Here is an 18,268-nt window from a genome sequence, read left to right as displayed (position 1 = left end):
TTTCTGTCATCGCGTGCGGTCGAAGTTTTCCTCCTGATGCTCGGGCCTGGGAACGTAACCTAAATTAGGGGGATGTGGGCGCTGTGTCGGAGGCGCGGCTCTCTGCTGTGTGTAGGATCTGAGCGCCGCGGCCTTCCCAGAATGCCTGTGGACTGCCCGCAGCCGTTGTGTCAGGATCCGGGGCCTGGGTCCGCTGTTCATGCAGATGCGTGGCACAGTTTCCTCCCTGTAAACGCGGCGTGATTTAAATGTATAATAACGTACGGGGGGAAATATGCATGCAAATGATTTTCCGTTTATTCATTTTGCGAGTGTATAAATAGATCTTCGAAACAGAACAGTGTGGGCTTCTTCTAGTGCTGTCTTTACCTAATAAAATACTCCACAGTTTCATTATCAGTCATTTCTGTAAAATATTGACAGTGGCTGAATAATACTGTGAATACTATAGCACTATAGCATGTTGTACTGTGGAATTAATTTTAGTGAAACATAATTTGCTGGGTCATGGGGATATGACCCGTGCTTCCTCTGCTGTGTCTCGGAAACTGCTGCTCTTCCTCAGTCTTCGTCCTCTGCCCTGTCACGGAGACGGCTGCTCTTCCTCAATCCTCTTCCTCAGCCATGTCTCGGAGCGGCTCTTCCTCACTCCTCTTCCTCCGCCGTGTCTCGGAGCGGCTCTTCCTCACTCCTCTTCCTCGCTCTTTTGCTGCTGGCAGTTGACGGCGTGCCGTGTGTTTAGAGCGGCCTTGATTGACATGCACTCGAATGCAGGACGCAGTCCTAGATTTAGCGCCCACCCCCCCTTGCCCCCCCCCCCCCCCTTTGGGAGTGTTCCTGTTGATCTGGGCGTTTATTGTAAACCGTGTTTTAAAAGGCTTGGGTGTGGCCGTTCTACTCTGACGGTGTAAAATGAAAAGGCCCGGCTGTGCTGTGGTGAGTTATTCGCCGTGTCGCGCGGGGGGGGGTTGGGGTGGGGGTGGGGGGGGGGGGGGGGGGGGGGGTAGAAGCTGAGGCGCGGTGTTGGCGGATTAGCGGTAGCCTTTAAAGCGCTCCCTCCTTTGGGCTGGGCAGGTAGCGGGCCCTGGCACGGTCCTTTACGACCCGGACATAAATCTGCAGCTGCTTGTACGCGCCCCTCAGACGCACTTACCCCACCTCACCCCCAGGGGGCTGTTCGAGCGCTGCAGCTACCCCCAGCAGCCCACAGGCTGGGGGCAGGACTGCCGCCCTGGACCTGCCAGCCCCTTCCATTCTGCTCTAATTGATGTTCTGACATATCTGGGATGGTTGGTTGAAGATGGTTGCGTGTGTGTGTGTGCGTGTGCGCGCGTGCGTGACATGGAACTCTGTTTGTTTAGCATGCCTGTCATTCCAGCAGGGTAAACGCCTCCGAGGGGTTTAGCGGGGTTTTCCTTTCCCCCTTCTCCTTTTGGTTTCTACCTCGCTGGTGTCGCCGAGCTTGATGGTTGTGAAAGTCACTGTGGATCGCCCCTGTGCTGCTCTCCCTGGTGTTCTGAAGGTTCTGCTGGTGTTACACAGAGACCGGCAGTGGAGATGAAGGCTCTCAGGCTGTTAAACGTACGCACGCTGACATCGTGTTCTTGTGTGTGTGTGTGTGTGTGTGTGTCGTGTGCCTGCGTGTGCCGCGTGCGTGTGCCGCGTGTGTGTCGCGTGCGTGTGTGTGTCGCGTGCGTGTGTGTGTCGCGTGCAGTTACCCTGGCCCAGCTATCAGGGGCGTTTCGCCGTGGACCCGCGCATCATGAGCCACCCGGCGGCCGTGGCCTACAACATGAACCTCCTGCAGGCCCACAGCCGCGGCTCGCCTGTCCCCTACGGCGTCAGCCACCCCTCCCCCCTGGGCGTGGGCCAGCAGACCAGCCCCGACAAGGAGCTGCTCCCGGAAGCCAGCAGAAACGGTGAGCCCAGCCCTCCATCTTCCACAGCCCATCCGCCTTCCCTTGTCCCTTTTGAATGTTTTTGGAACGGTCAGTGTTCTAGAACTGTATTTCAAGTACCGGTAGCGATTGTTGCATCAGCATTGGAATGTTCAGTTCAGAACGTTCTCATCGCGTTTGTGATGTCAGAGCTGGCCTGTACAGATAATCTTCTCAAGCCGCTGGAGCGTTAAGCAGAACCTGAGGGGTGTGTGTGTGTGTGTGTGTGTGTGTTTGCAGGGAAGATGGACGGCGGTGTGAAACCGGAGCAGAGCCGACTGCAGACGCCGGAGAGGAAGGCCCCCGACCTGAAAGGGAAACAGGTGCTGCGCTCACTTTCCCCGAGTGTGTGTGTGTGCGTGTGTGCGTGTGTGCGTGCGTGCGTGCGTGCGTGCGTGCGTGCGTGCGTGTGTGTGTGTGTGTGTGTGTGTGAGTGAGAGTATGTGTGTGTGTGTGTGTGTGTGTGAGTGAGAGTATGTGTGTGTGTGTGTGTGTGTGTGTGTGTGTGTGTGTGAGAGTGAGAGTGTGTGTGTGTGTGTGTGTGTGTGTGTGTGCGTGTGTGTGTTAATGCGTTGTCAGCGTGTTCAGGAGACTGGGAGATACATTACTGCCGTTTGGTTTACATGAGCCTCCCGCGTATCCGCCCCAGAGAGGAGGGGGGGGGGGGTCGTGTGCTGCTGTCTGTCAGTCTGTCATCTTCCTGCAGCGTTTCACTGTGCTCTCTGCCCCCCATCCCGCCTCACCCCCCCCCCCCCCCCCACAGGGAGAGCCTGACCCGGGACAGAACCGGAGCCCCGAGTCCCAGGATGCACTGGGCTTCCCCGGCGCCCGGCTCCACAGGAAGGACAATCCCGGCCAGAGGCCCCTCAACTTCCACCTGGCCCCCCCGAACCCGGCCATGGCCCCCCACCCCAACAGCAGACAGTTCCCGCACCAACAGTACCCCATGCCCCGCCCCCCGTTCAGGGTCCCGCCGCAGCAGCAGCAGGGCGGCCTGCCTCCTCAACACCTGGGGCAGATGCAGCAGCTGGCCTCGCAGTCGCATGCGCAGCATGCGCAGCAGCAGCCCTCGGCCCAGCTCTCCCCGGCCTTCCCCGTGGGGAACCCCTCTTTCTTCCACGCCCCGCCCCACGGCAGGGCCCTGCAGTCCCCCGGCCTGGAGGCCATGTCCGCGGAGGGCCCCGCGGCCGGCATGATGGCGGAGGAGGCCGGCGGGCCCCTCAGGCCCCTCCCCCAGCAGCTGGGCCACCAGCCGCACCCCCAGCCCAATCGCATCAACAGCTTCGCCGAGGACCACCCCGAGGCGGCGATGGGGGAGGGGCTCGGTACGTGGCTCTCATTCGCCGCCGCCCGTGCGGATCTGTTTATCTCCTGGCATCGCCTGTAATCGGTGTGGTTTTGCCTTGCCGTGCGGTTTACGCATGCGCACGTCTGCTGCGTTCCCCCGCGTCGCGGCCCTGCCTGGCGTGCGAAGTGTTAAACTGCCGTTGCAGGGGGTGGGATTTGCGAGGCGCTCTGTCAGGTTGGCGCGAGCGCTGCGATGTAGCGCTGGAACGCGGTAGCGGATTGTTCCGGTATGGCGAGTGGCGGCCAGCTAGCCGCGGGGACACAGGAGCCGGGTTTAGAGCCGCCATTTGAAACCTTTTAAGAGCAGGTAATAAACAGGTCTAAAGCTGCGTGCAGCTGTGCACACTGCTCTGTGCACTGGGGCTACTCTTCCCTCTGCACTGAAGCAACGAAGCTACTCAGGTTAAAAGCACGCTGTCCCATAATTTACCTAAACTTGTGTTCATAACAGAAAATATGAAGAGGATGTTTAATGTTTTGTTAAGTTGTTCGGAATAGCGAGTGACTGTTATGCAGTAGCAGTAATAGCTGCCCTATAACAGTCAGGGCTGTGAGTTCAGTAGCAGTAATAACTGCCCTATAACAGTCAGTGCTGTGAGTTCAGTAGCAGTAATAACTGCCCTGTAACAGTCAGGGCTGTGAGTTCAGTAGCAGTAATAGCTGCCCTATAACAGTCAGGGCTGTGAGTTCAGTAGCAGTAATAGCTGCCCTATAACAGTCAGTGCTGTGAGTTCAGTAGCAGTAATAGCTGCCCTATAACAGTCAGGGCTGTGAGTTCAGTAGCAGTAATAGCTGCCCTATAACAGTCAGGGCTGTGAGTTCAGTAGCAGTAATAGCTGCTCTATAACAGTCAGTGCTGTGAGTTCAGTAGCAGTAATAACTGCCCTATAACACTCAGGGCTGTGAGTTCAGTAGCAGTAATAGCTGCTCTATAACAGTCAGTGCTGTGAGTTCAGTAGCAGTAATAGATGCCCTATAACAGTCAGTACTGTGAGTTCAGTAGCAGTAATAGCTGCTCTATAACAGTCAGTGCTGTGAGTTCAGTAGCAGTAATAGATGCCCTATAACAGTCAGTGCTGTGAGTTCAGTAGCAGTAATAACTGCCCTATAACAGTCAGGGCTGTGAGTTCAGTAGCAGTAATAACTGCCCTATAACAGTCAGGGCTGTGAGTTCAGTAGCAGTAATAACTGCCCTATAACAGTCAGGGCTGTGAGTTCAGTAGCAGTAATAGCTGCCCTATAACAGTCAGGCCTGTGAGTTCAGTAGCTGTAATAACTGCCCTATAACAGTTGCCCCTCTCTCTCTCTCTCCACAGACATCCAGGAGGCCCTCAGCCAGCAGGCCCGGCTCAGCCAGTGGAACGAACACAACCACCTGCTGCAGGGCGGGGTGGCCTTCCCCCTGCCCCAGCACCTGGCGCACCTGGCCCAGCCGGGCCTGCGCTTCCCCCCGCAGCTGCTGCGCCCCAACTGGAGGATGGGCGCCGGCGGCCAGGACGAAGCCGGCCCGCCGTTCCCCAGGTAACCGCGCCAGCCCCCCCCCTCCCTCCGCCGCCGCGGCGCGCTGCTTCTACAGGAAGATTATTTAAGCGTCTGAGTGCAGACGGGGGATTAGTAGTCCTCCAGAGACCTTCACGCCGCTCTTGCCTTCCTGCCGCGCTGCCTCCGATCGCTCGGGGAGAGGAGAGACGCCCGCGGTCTTCGCTTTCGGAGAGAGGCAGACGGCCTTGCCGCCGCCGCGGAACGGATTGCGTTCTTCATCGTTTATTCCACGTCTCCCCCCCCCCCCCCTTCTCACTTCACCGCCCTCATCCTCATTAGTTTAGTGTTTTTTCCACCTTAAACTATTCAAATGAATTCAGACAGTGTTTTTTTCCCCCCTGCCCCCTTCTCCAGAATGTTTGTATTGGTTTCAGGTGTGATGGATAGAGGGCATTAACCCAGTTAATCGCTCTCCTGCTGCCCTTTAAGCAGCCCAGCCTGTTTGAGCTGCGTGTGTGTGTGTGTGTGTGTGTGTGTGTGTTTAACATGGAGGCTGGTTCTCCTACATGTTCCCCAGTCAGCCCAGTTTGTTTTAACTGTGTGTGTGTGTGTGAGTGTGTGTTTTACATGGAGGCTAGTTCTCCTACAGGTTCCCCAGTCAGACCGGCCTGTTTGAGCTGTGTGTGTGTGTGTGAGTGAGTGTGTGTGAGAGAGTGTGTGTGAGAGTGTGTTTTACATGGAGGCTGGTTCTCCTACAGGTTCCCCAGTCAACCCGGCCTGTTTGAGCTGTGTGTGTGTGTGTGTGTGTGTGTGTGCGCGCGTGTGTGTTTGTGTGCGTGTGTGTTCTGTGTTTAACATGGCTGCTGGTCCTCCTGCAGGTTCCCAGGCCTGCTGCGGGAGATGGGCCCCCAGGAGCAGGGCGAGCAGCGGGACCCGTCGGAGATGCCCCCGCCCCAGTCCCGCCTCCTGCAGTACCGGCAGGTGCCCCAGGACCTGCCCCCCCCCTCCGCCAGCCCCAGCCACGGGCCGACCCCCCAGGACGGCGGGCGCGAGCTCGAGATGATCAACAGCCCCGCCTACCAGCAGCAGCAGCAGCAGCAGCAGCACCCCGCCTCCCAGATGTACGGCCCCGCCTTCCCCCACGCCCCCGGACACTCCACCCCGCCCCCCGTCAAGTACCTGCTGTCGGACGGCCAGTGGGCCCACGGCGGCCTGCCGCCGGGCCACATGCTGGGCCAGGGCTTCCCGTTCGGCGTGCCCGTGCTGGCCCACCGGCAGGAGCAGCTGCACCTCCTGCAGCTCCAGCAGCAGCAGCAGCAGCAGAAGTCCCTGCAGCAGCAGCAGCAGCAGCAGCAACAGCAGCCCCCCATCCCGGGACAGGAGAGCTACCACCCGCTGTCCCCTCGAACCATGGCCGCCTCCTCCCTGCAGAACGTAGAAGAGGTAAAAGTCCCGGAGCCCCCCCCCCCCCCCCCCTCTCTCTCTCTCTTTCTAGGCGGCTCGCCTCGCCCCCCGCTGGCTGGAAGCATGTGTGGGGTTGGGGGGGGGTGGGGGGTGGGGGTGTTGAAAGAGCGCGCCCTGATTAAATGGGGGATTATGGAGGGAATTGTATCCACAGAGAGGGATTCTTGAAGTGGGGGCATGGAAAAGGGTGAGGGGGGCTGGAGGGGCTTTATTTGACTCTGGCACGGCTGGTGTCAGTGTGTGAGAATGCCCATGTGACCACCGGTGCCTGGGTCACATGCTCCAGGCCGGAGGAGGAGGGCTTCACCTCCCAGTGATCACACTGGTATCATCAGATCGCTCGTCTATACACTTTTATAAGCAGGTTTATGTATACATTTAACTTCTCCCAGCTACGGGTCAGCGAAGCACGTGAAGAGCCTGCCAATGTGGGCCGTTTTCGTAATGAACCGTATGAAACACGATTATGGTTTCAAAGGAACAGACCAACAGAAGAAATCCCTGTGGCTTATATTTTTTTAAATGTTTGAAATCGTTTCTTAGGTGTTAGGTGTCTTGCTCAGGGACACTTCGACATGCCCAGGGCGGGGGATCGAACCGGCAACCCTCCGACTGCCAGACAAGCGCTCTTACCTCCTGAGCCATGTCGCCAGCTATGGCTGTTAATCAGAGATCTGCAGTTCATTTGTGAGTTTTTACCCAGTAATCTACTGCTGATCTCAGCCATAAGCGGGAAGGTTTGGTGGGGCTGTTCCTCTTTTTTATTTAATTCGTTACGGTGTATAAAACACGCTAGATATATTGCATAAATTAGGCTTGTAATTAAACACCTTGCCTTTTTATCGCTTGGCTTGATCTTAAAGCGTTATTTGGTGTTCAGGGAAAGTAATGACAGCCCCCCCCCCCTTTCCTGACTCAGAATAGAGGGGTGCAGGTTTTTTTGGAGCGCCGCGGTTTGGGAGCTCGTAAAGCAGTAGCCGCTCGGGTTCGAGAGCAGCTGCTGCGGCTGTGACTGCCCGCCCTCTGTGGTCACTGTGGAGGCCACGGCCTTTGTGGAGAAGCCCGTAGGATGGAATGTGTGTTCTGCAACAGTGCCATTATGCCCTGCACATTGTAACGCCCAGACATTTCCAGACCTGGGTGGGTGTGTGTGTGCGTGTGCGTGTGTGTGTGTGTGTGTGTGTGTATCCACCAGACCTGGGTCAAATACGTATTTGTTTTTGTATTCATATACTTTTCTACGCTTTACTGATCTTGTCTGATGTATTGGAACCAAAAAGTGCAAACCCCGCCTTCTGGTCATATTGGCAGGCTCAATTACACCAGGCAAGATCAATAGAGCACAGAAAAGTATTTGAATCCAAAAAAAAAAAAAACGTATTTGCCCCAGGTCTGGTATCCACCTTATTTTACACTTGAAACCCAGTCTTTGTCTGTGTGTGTGTGTGTTTACGGCAGCTAGTGGAGCAGACCCGCATGTGTGCTAGAGAAGTTGTGCTGGAGCACGCTGCTGGCACTGAAACGAAGATGAGCAGCCATTTTGGCTCAGTTCGGGAGTCTTGTTTACCTTGGCCACCCCTGCTCCAGAGCACACCGGGGAGCGCACGCATTAGCACTGTAATCGTCTCATTCAGATTTCACTTAACGTGTCCGCTTAACTCTGATACATTATTTATACTCTGTTGTGTCATATCATATCCCACTGGAACTGCATTCATCCTAATAGGCTTAGTTCTAGTAGTTTCAATAATGGAATTGTCCGAAGATACAATGGGGTTTTAAATTTATCTTAGACTGTCACTATTAGTGACAGCTATCTTGAAAGCGCAGATTACTCGTAGCACGAGAAGCTCGAATTCCAGTTTGTTTTTTTTTCCCTGGTAGATTTTTAAATGTGGACGGTCCGTGTGGTGAATCGGTGAGCTCTGACGGCGCGCCTCGGCGGAATGGCCGGTGGGTTATTGGCATTGTTAACGGGGCCCGTCAGTCCAGAGCTCGGCCAAAGGTCAGGTGCGATTGCGTTTCAGGTCAGGTTTCAGGGCGGGCTGATGGGGGGGGGGTAAAAAACAAATAAAGAACAGACACAACACCGCTCTCGGCCCAGACGCAATCACCGCCCCCCCCCAGATAAACATCCAGGGACCCACTCCCCCCGCGCGTGTCCAGCTTCCCAAATCCCCTGCAGAGCGGAAACCTTATCTGCGGCGAAATTTGGGGAGTTATTGGCGGGCGGATTGTAAAATGGCCCCTGAAGGCGGAAGGCCTGTAATGGAGGCCCCGAGCGTCTCTGTGCAGCTGATCCCAGCCGGCCCGTCTGAGACTGCCGCCCCGGTAATACGGCGGCACAAAGCGCCGACCCCGTCAGGGATTGGTCCGACGCGGGCCCCGTTTATTTTTGGGGGCCCTTTGGGGGGGGGGGGGGGGGGTAGGGTTCAGTGGCCTGGCAGGATTGTGCTGTGTGGTGGGGGGGGGGTGGGGGGGTGGGGCGCTCTAAGGCTCTCCATTTCAGCCGGGATTAAGCGGAGGCTTTGTCTGGTTTCTCTCTCCTTGGGGGAGCTTTTAAGCGGAGGCGGAAGGCGCGGGGCGGAAAGGCCTCTCTTACTTAACGCAGGAGGAAAAGATGAACGGCCATTAGAGAGATGTCCGGTAATGATCTCTTTAAAAGCAGTTTGAATGACTTCAGCTAGGAGGTGTTGATAGTTTTTTGGGGTGTGAAATTTGGCGCAGATCATCCTGGGGGTGGGGGATGGGAGGGGGGGGGCTTGGGAGGCGGGCGATGTGGGGGGGGGGGGGGGGGGCGGTGGGTGGGGGGGGTCTCCTCTCAGAGCTGTCCTCAGTAATTAACACATCCTGACGGATCTCAGCTGTGGCTTTAGATGTCCCGCCTGAGCTGGGATCGGGGAGGGGTACGGGACGGGACGGGACGGGACGGGGGGGGGGCGTAGGGGTCTCCTGGTGTTTTGGGGACCCCTCGCTGGTGTTGTATCTCACACTCTGACGCTCTGAAGCCCGGCCATTTTCCCCCAGAAGGCTCTGATTTGCGCTCATTCTTATTCCCCGCTATAGCAGGTGGAGCAGTTCGCCCAGATGTTTGTTCCCTTATTTATTTATTTATTAATTTAAATTTTTTTTGGTGGTGATTGCCTTCCCCGCAGGTGCCCCTGTAAGCGGGGCTTCTCCCTGTCAGGAGCTCAGAGGAACGGCCATTTCGGGGCGCCCCCGGGCCCAGGGCCTGATTGCTCAAAGCTTTTCTAATCCAAAGAGAAGAATGGCTGCTTTTCCCCCCGCTGAAACCGGACGCGATGGTGCCAGTAATGATGTCAGAGCCCTGCGGTCTCATTCTGCAGAGCCCAGCACTGACCGGGTTCTGCTCTCTCCCCCTCTCTCTCCCTCCCTCTCTTGCACTGTCTCTCCCTCTCTCTCTCTCCCTTCCTCCCTCTCTCTCGCTCTCTCTCCCTTCCTCTCTCCCTCCCTCTCTTGCACTGTCTCTCCCTCTCTGTCTGTCTCTTTCTTTCTTTCTCTCCCTCTCTCTCTTTCTTTCTCTCTCTTTCTCTCCCTCTTTCACTCCCTCCCTTCCTCCCTCTCTCTCTCTCTTTCTTTCTCTCTTTCTCTCCCTCTATCTCCCCCCCTCCTCCTTTCTCCCCCTCTCTCCTGCCCCCCTCCTCCTTTCTCTCCCCCCCTCTCCCTCCCTCCCTCCCTCTCTCTCTCTCTCTCTCTCTCTGCAGTATGAACCCAGAGGGCCTGGCAGGCCGCTCTACCAGCGTAGGATCTCCTCCAGCTCGGCGCAGCCGTACCCAGACGATTCGGGCGCCCCCCAGGGCGTCCTGACGCAGTGCAAGGACCCGCAGGACCATCCCCATCTCTCGTACGGCTACCCATCCGCCGAAACCTGGCCCGGCAGCAGCGCCCCTGTCCCATTCCAGAACATTCCATGCAATGGAGCCAGCACACTTCCACACAGGGACCTTTTAGGTAGGTTCCAGGGCCGCATCCCTGGGTTCGACTGGGTAGGGAGTGGGGCTGGGGGCTGGAGGTGGGGTTTGGGTGTTGGTTTGGGGTTTGAGGGTGAGTTTGGGGGCTGGAGGTGGGGTTTTGGGGTGAGGTTGGGGGCTGGAGGTGGGGTTTGGGGGCTGGAGGTGGGGTTTTGGGGTGGGTGTGGGGGCTGGAGGTTGGGTTTTGGGGTGGGTTTGGGGGCTGGAGGTGGGGTTTTGGGGTGGGTTTGGGGGCTGGAGGTTGGGTTTTGGGGCTGGAGTTTGGGTTTTGGGGTGGGTTTGGGGGCTGGAGGTGGGGTTGGAGGCTGGTGGTTGGGTTTTGGAGTGGGGTTGGGGGCTGGAGGGGGGGTTTAGGAGTGGGGTTGGGGGCTGGAGGTGGGGTTTTGGGGTGGGGTTGGGGGCTGGAGAGGGGGTGCGAGGCCGCCCCTCTGTGGGGTGCGTGCGGGCTTGGCGTGCTCATGTCTGGGTGTTGATTCGAGAAGGTGAGAGGTGGCGTAGACGGGGCGATCCGTTTTTAGGCTCGGTGGCGGGACCACGGGGCGACGTGGCAAAATCAATTTAAGGCTGGCGCCTCTCGCGGGCCGTTTCTGCAGGCCTTGAGCCGGGGATTAATCTGCGTGTCAACAAGCTTGTCACGGGCTTGTCATCCTCAATGACGGTGAAAATGCGGACCGTGACGAAAACGCGAGAGAGGAAATGAGTGTTGTTCGGAGGAGGCTGTTTTCCATCCGCGACGGGTCCCCCAGTGTTAATTATTTCGCCTCGTCGTTCTCCGAGCTTTTCCCCTCTCCCGAGATTATCTGAGCCTTATCGAGCCGCCGGGGATATTTGTTCGGGTTATTGAGCTGCTGGAACAGGCCTTTTTGTTGTTGTTATTGTTGTGGTTGTTGATGTTGTGGTTGTTGATGTTGTTGATGTTGATGTTGTTGATGTTGTGGTTGTTGATGTTGATGTTGTTGATGCTGATGTTGTGGTTGTTGATGTTGTTGATGTTGATGTTGTTGATGTTATTGTTGTGGTTGTTGATGTTGTTGATGTTGTGGTTGTGGATGTTGTGGTTGTTGATGTTGTGGTTGTTGATGTTGATGTTGTGGTTGTTGATGTTGTGGTTGATGTTGTGGTTGTTGATGCTGATGTTGTGGTTGTTGATGTTGTTGATGCTGATGTTGTGGTTGTTGATGTTGTGGTTGTTGATGTTGTGGTTGTTGATGTTGATGTTGTGGTTGTTGATGTTGTGGTTGTGGTTGTTGATGTTGTGGTTGTTGATGTTGTGGTTGTTGATGTTGATGTTGTGGTTGTTGATGTTGATGTTGATGTTGTGGTTGTTGATGTTGATGTTGTGGTTGTTGATGTTGTTGTTGTTGATGTTGTGGTTGTTGTTGATGTTGATGTTGTGGTTGTGGATGTGAACATAACGGTTCCTTCGCCATGCTGTCTCTCCTCCAGCGCCGTCGAAGGCTATGCGCTCGTCCGAAGAACACATGAAGGCAGAGGGCGTCCAGCCGCCGGCCCACGCGTTCGGCTCCCTGCAGCACCTCGGACAGTTCCCTCCGCTCATGCCCGGCAAGCAGCCCGCGCCCGATCCCGGAGGAGGAGGAGGGGGCGGGCCCGGCCTGAGCAAGCCCCCCACCATGTCCTACGCCAGCGCCCTCCGTGCCCCGCCCAAGCCCCGCCCCCTACCCGAGCAGGTTAAAAAGAACAGCGACCCCTTGTCCTTACTGCAGGAACTTAGAATAGGCAGTTCAAACAATACCAACGGATATTATTCATATTTTAAATGAGCGCAGCATAAATACCAGGCGAAAAATAAAATGTACAAAAAAATAGAAAATACTTCTCTGAAAAAAAGATTATAAAAAGAGCTTTTAGAAGTTGTTCTTATTGATAGATTTTTTTTTTGCTTTGTTTTTTTTGTTTTTTTTTAAACCTTATATATTAGTAATGCTCAGTTCTTTTACAGTTTGACATATCTGTGATTAAAAAATAAGAAAATAAAACATATATATTAAAAAAATACAAAAAATACATAAAATGTTGGGGGAAAAAAAAAAGATTTTAAAAACACGAGATGTCTTGGTTGACCCCTTCGCTGCCTGTCTTCTGTTTCGTTTAATGCCGTTCGTTTCAGAAATGCTTCTCTTTTTTTTTTAATGCCGAGTTTTTCACCATTACAGTTGTCTTTTTATTATAGGTGCAGCCGAGCGGTCAACCACATACATGGTGACTGTATGAAACATTGTATAGAAGTAGTTAAAGCTTTTCTCTGACTGTACATATAATGGAAATAAACAGACCAGATATATGCCATGTGCTTAATTTTCCTGTACCACGTTAAGCATTGACTTTAGATTTTCTGTTGTGTTTCTGTGACAGACTATCTTGGATTCCCCCCCCCCCACTCCCCCCTCCCGCCACTGTTTGTTTTCCCCAGATAATATCCATTTGAAAGCTCCATGACTTCAGCTGTAAAGAACCTGACAAGATAATCATGCGTGAGGCAGACGAAACAAAACAAACAAAAAAAAACAAAAACAAAAACAAAAAACAAAAAACAAAAAAATAGTGCAATGCAAAACAAGCCAAAAAGAACACAAATCATGCAGGCCAGCCTGAAACACACCGCTCACCCCGCCCACCCCCTCCGAGCCCCCCCTACCCCCCCCCCCCCCACCACAGACCACCTTCCTTATAAAAACCGTTTTCACGTCGGCTAGGTGGTGAAGCGTGGAGCTGACGGGTGGGAAAGGAGCAGCCGTTAGCCCGATGCCTGTCCCGATCCGTGCGCTCACGCCCTCCTGCTTTCTCTGAAATCCTCACCTCATCTCCAAAAAAAACTGACAGCTGCCGTTAAAGATCAGCTCTGTCCGTCTTTCACTGATTGGCCCCAGACAGCGCTGTGCACGCCCTACGAAGATACGCACGCGTTAGGACTCCCCAAGCCTGTCTTCCTGAACAACGTGCACGTTTTTCCAGTGGCCCAATCACGTGAGGCGTCATTAGTACGCAGCGATTCCTAGCTGCCTGCCCACGTTGTTGCCGGAACCAGCCAGTATCCCCTCTACTGAGGTCTGATCTGTGCTGTTGTTCAGGAACTCATGTCTATAGGTTTAAAAAAAAATTTTTTTTATTTTTTTTTTTTAACGTAGGCTGTCAACTGTCAAGTTACATGGGGGGGAGAAACAGGCCTGGAGCAAGCGACACGTACACATACGTTTGAATAACCTGTCGCATTTTTGATTTGTATTGAGATGAAGGCTGGCGCGTTGCGGGGAGTTTGTAGAAGGTGCAGAGGTTAGGGTAGTGGGCTGAGTAATGCGGAGTGTAGGTAATGTACAGAGGGGGGAGGTTTGGGCAGAGCCTGCTCTTCCTGAGGGGGGGGGGGCTATGGTAGTGGCCCCCGAGGGCCTCCTGGATTACACTAGGTGAAGCGAAAGGGAAAAGTTTTGAAGTTGAAAGCAATTCTGTCTTGAGTTTATTCGCGATCATTTTTTGCTTCTAGATTTTTTTTTTTTCTTTTGGAAAAATTTAACACAAATTGTCACATTGAAAATGCGGAGCTCAGAAATTATGCACCGTGACTAGGCGGTGTTACCCTGTAGAAAGATCTGAACTAGTAGATGTTTCCATTTTTATCGCGATTCTAAAGTTTTTTTAAATTTTTTTAAAATGAACTAAAAATAAAAATACCCTGAGCAGTTTTACAGAGGAATTGTGCCTTGAACTGCAAGGCACCGCCGATTATTTCATACCGGAAGATTAAAGAAATTAAATATTGGAACGCTATTTTTTTCGTCACATTTCTTAAGGTCTTTTCTGTTTGAATTTTTAAATGCCACGGTCCATGTTTCTTTTTTGAACTTCAGGATAAATCCATTGAGCAGGGGCACAGCATTTCCGTTTATCTTTAATTGCATTCCAGGCAGCGGGGTTTTGTACGCAGTGTAGACGTAACGTTCGGACCGAGAACCGCTTTTACTTGAAGCTGAAGGTGGCTGTTGTCATGGCTGTTGTCGTCGCTGTTCCTCACACAGAGCTGTGTGGCCAGTGCATGCAGTGTGTGCCTGTCTCCCATCCCTTTAGAAGAGAGTTCCAGTCTCCGGTGTTATCACTGAAATACCATGTTCTCACACTCTGGCTTGTTTTTGCACTGTTTTAAAAAAAAAAAAAGAAGAAAAAAAAGAGAAAAACAAAACCAAACCCACATTTAGAATAAAATGGAATTCACATCAAACTTTCAAATCGGTTCAACATTTTTTTTCTTCTGTTTGTAATACACCCTGCTTATGCCTTCTGGTGCAGTTTGTTACTTTGTCATTGTTTGTTTGGTTATATTGGGCATGGCAGCCAATAGTCACTTCTAACGTATGATGGGGTTTCAAAGATGAAAAGCGACTAATTGTCTGGGAAAAAAAAAAGGTGTAAGTTATTTTTGAAGGAAATAGTTTCTTGCATAGGGACGAAGAATAACAATCGAAGGAAAGAAACACGACTTTGTTTGTGTTTTCTGATATTTGGCTGTCATTTAATTTCTCATTGTCTGGATTTAAGAAGTTATATGCTTTTTAGTTATTCACAAAAATATCTTTCTGTAAATAGGCATTTTTTTAGGTCTTTACAAACAAGATGCCGAGGGGCACCTCACTTTTCTAGAAGCTGTTTAAAAAGGAAGTGTGCCCTTTTTAATTATGCAAATTAAAAATAAAATAAAAAACTATAAAAATTGACTAACGCAAATGGTGTGTCGGCACTGGCAGTATCTCTGAGGAAGAGAGAAGTTTTTAAGTCATTTTTATAAAAATCCGGTGTCAGGCAGCTTTACGAAGAACATTGTGTTGCAGGCATATAATTCTCTTTTGTTTTTGTTCATGTAGATCATTTATTTTTAAAGTACTGTTGCTGTTTTCTTTCCTTTTTTTTCTCCCTGTTTTTAGTTTTTTTTTTGGTAATAAATCATGAATGGAGAACATTAGTCTTTCATAGGTGCTTTGTGATTTCAATGATCAATTTTGTGAAGAACGTACTTTTTCCTGTGCATGTCAGAGTGGCCTGGCTATTTTCTTTCACTTCTCCAAAAAAAAAAAAAAAAAATATACAAAGTTGTGCAGCATTCAAATTTCTGTTGTCTCCCTAAAGAAAAAAAAAAGTCAAATTTTGGTATATTATTTGATGTGTACAATAAATTGTGACATAATGAAAAAGAATGGTAATATTTTACTAACATTCATGTTTGTTGAATAATGCAATAGTTATGTACATTTTTAATTTCCTGTAATTATATATTGCTGGGCAAAAGCTGTTCCTCAGTTGACTTGCCAATGCAGTGGCTTAAACATTTAATCTCTCAGCAAAATTCATTTCTCGAAGTGTAAATCTTATTTGCATATCGAACACGACCAGATGTCTTACCTTCATTGCTTACGTTTATTCCTTCGCTTAAGACGCATGCCGCTTGTTTCTGGATAAGTTTATTCTGTCGTGCTGCATCAGGTATAGTCAAAGCACTTGACTAGTATAGTTGATACATAGCTTTTTTTGGGGGGGGCGGGTGGGGGGGGGGGGGGGGAATCAGATGCCTATAATTTTGCATTTGAGCATCTTCCTTTTCTTATAGTTCCCCTTTACCTCTGGACGCAGTGTGATCGCTTCCGCCTGTTGCTAACTTGTGCATTTTGTTCTGTGAAACCTGCAGTGCTCTCATTTTGAAACCGATTGGTTTGAAACGTGTGAATGCTGCAGGTCTCACAGAACAGTGTCTGTGCGTATCAAGGTCTTAGGTGGGGCAAGCTCCTGTGCTTTCTTCCGGTTTGAGAGTACAGGAGCTTGCCCCCCTTCAGTCCGGAGTTTAAATGTGGTTGTTGTGTACAGAGGCTAGTCCCATGACTTCCTGTCTTTACCGCTGCACATCTCAGCTCGTTTCCATTAACACTTTGAATGGCTGACCTTGTGAAGTATCTGTGAATGCCTCTGTATGTGCATTTATATGTGCGTGTTAGCGTATGTTTGTCCGCGTGCGTGCGTGCGTGTGTGTGTATATTTATGCAGGTATATATAAGCATATTAGCACTGCCTTATCTGTGCATCTGTAGTTTTAAAGTGCTGATGTAGTTCAGCACTCATAATAGGGAAGGCTTGTTCTGGTGAGTTTGTCCACGTACTGCCGCGATCAAATGTAAATGCACAAGTCCCAGGCACTCAAGCGGACCTGTCTGAAGCTCTGCGTTTGTGTTTGTTATGAATGAATGAATGACCACAGGAATACCCAGCTAGCATCAAACTGCTTGAGGTCAGGTTTTTTCCACACAGGAGAAGAGGGTGTGGCATATAAAACAGCGCCCCCTGTGGTTGGTTGGGGAGGGGTCACACGTTACTGTGCTATTAAATATCCATTACACCGGCTGCTTTTGTGCCGTGTCATGATACAAAAAAAGAAAAAAAAGAGAAGGTGAACATTGCTGAGAGATTATCCTTATACTGTGTCTCTAGGTAAATAAGTTTAAATGTGGAGTCGGTGGTTGGAACGGTGATTCATCTGTACTGCATGCGTGTCTTTAAGGAGTCAGCCAGTTAAGTTACCGTTATTCTGGCGCGTGCTGAACCATCACGGTCCGCACGCCGATCGGTTGATTCTTGCTCCTTATTGGCTGGTCAGCCGGTGGGAGTGGCTTTTGCCCGGCCGTTTGGTAAAGAGCACTGTGTTCTGCCTCTAGTGACATCACGTTCTCATCCTCAGCTGTCTGCCATTTAATCTCTCCGGTCTTTCCCCCCTAAATTTAATGGCACCGTCATTCTTCCCTTCAGTTCCCACGCAGTGGTAAAAATAATAATAAATATTTATTTCTTTTTTTTTTGTTTGTTTGTTTTGTTTTGGGGTTTTTTTTTTTTTTTGCTTTTATTTGGTGATGGTTATTTTGATGATTTTAGGCTGTGATTTAAAAAAACAAACAAACAAAAGTTTAATTTTGATTTGCTATTTTTTATTTGTTTCTCTATTAAAGTGTTTTTATTGAAACTGTTTTCTCATCTTTTTATTCACATATAATAGTGAAGGAAAGTCGTCGTTGGTTTTTTGCCTGTTGATACAGCGGATTTTGTAATTGCGGTCTGTGATGGGTTGCACTGGACTAGTGAGTATCAGAACGGCATTGGCTTTTACGTCATTCAGGGTGTATGGCCTGGCTCTTGTTGAAGGCCTCAAGCAAAGATGTCACCATCCAGAATAACTCACTGTAGCGTTGGCACAATATTCTCTTAACACCCGACCTCTTGATCCAAGTCTAAAATCTTACAGCTATTGGTGTGAGGAGGTGTTTCCCCGGAGGCGTGTTAGATTTAGTCGACCATGAAAATGCATGACGGTCCGGGGCGAAATGCTTTCTTTCGCTGGGAACATTCAGAGAAGGTTGGGCGTACCATCTTCGGTTGGGGTGCATTTTTGCTTGTGCCTGTATACCAGACTTGTTTTGATTTGTGGCAGTTATGCCAGCAGCTGACTATCCCCACCTTTGCCATACCTTCTTTCTTTTTTTTTTTTGATAAGACTGTTAAGAGTGATGATGATTTTGTTTGGGCTGAAGCTGCAGTAGCCTGAGAACCGACCTGGAACATGGAAACCGATGTCCAAATATTCAGAACTGCAGACGATGGTTTAGCCTTCGTTTCCTCCTGCCTGAAATGCGCAGTTTCAAAGCTGACAGCCAGCTGAAAACATTTACCTAGAGTTGCGGTGGTTTGCGTCAAGATGCGAAGGCTTGTTTAAACTCTTGTTGCCGCCGTGTTTAATCGTTTATTTTCTGAAATCGGTGGTTTGCCGTTAAATTGTGTCATTCAAGTTTTTCAAAATGTTTCGTTACTTCTCAAAGGCATTAGCCTACTGTTCCCTGTGTCCATAGACCCACTTACGTCACCAGATCAGCTGCAACTGGGCCCAGAGCGTTCTACAGCTCAGAGTGTGCCGTTCGTTCAGTACAAGTAAGCTTGTGAGAATGGCCAGTTCCAGTGCATTTTTTCTTCTGAATTAAAGCCTTTGAAGAAAGTTTAAAAAAAAAA

At 51.1% G+C, this 18,268-nt stretch overlaps 1 protein-coding gene across 4 annotated transcripts in view; it reads left to right on the top strand.

Annotated features, from left to right (window-relative positions):
- helz (helicase with zinc finger) overlaps nt 1-12,767 on the top strand; it is a 71,143-nt gene extending 58,376 nt beyond the window's left edge. For all 4 annotated transcript variants that reach the window (XM_035402862.1, XM_035402861.1, XM_035402859.1 and 1 more), the window contains exons 25-31: nt 1,715-1,919; nt 2,178-2,260; nt 2,701-3,262; nt 4,601-4,805; nt 5,645-6,209; nt 9,956-10,202; nt 11,669-12,767. In XM_035402862.1, the coding sequence (XP_035258753.1) occupies nt 1,715-1,919; nt 2,178-2,260; nt 2,701-3,262; nt 4,601-4,805; nt 5,645-6,209; nt 9,956-10,202; nt 11,669-12,003 (2,202 nt within the window). In that variant the 3' untranslated portion in view covers nt 12,004-12,767. The remainder of the gene's footprint in view (nt 1-1,714; nt 1,920-2,177; nt 2,261-2,700; nt 3,263-4,600; nt 4,806-5,644; nt 6,210-9,955; nt 10,203-11,668) is intronic.
- The last annotated feature ends 5,501 nt before the right edge of the window (nt 12,768-18,268 follow it).

Source organism: Anguilla anguilla, chromosome 2 (assembly GCF_013347855.1).
Source record: "Anguilla anguilla isolate fAngAng1 chromosome 2, fAngAng1.pri, whole genome shotgun sequence".
Classification (NCBI taxonomy): Eukaryota; Metazoa; Chordata; class Actinopteri; order Anguilliformes; family Anguillidae; genus Anguilla; species Anguilla anguilla.
Note: the sequence above shows the minus strand (reverse complement) of the source record. Positions and strands in the feature narration are given on the sequence as shown.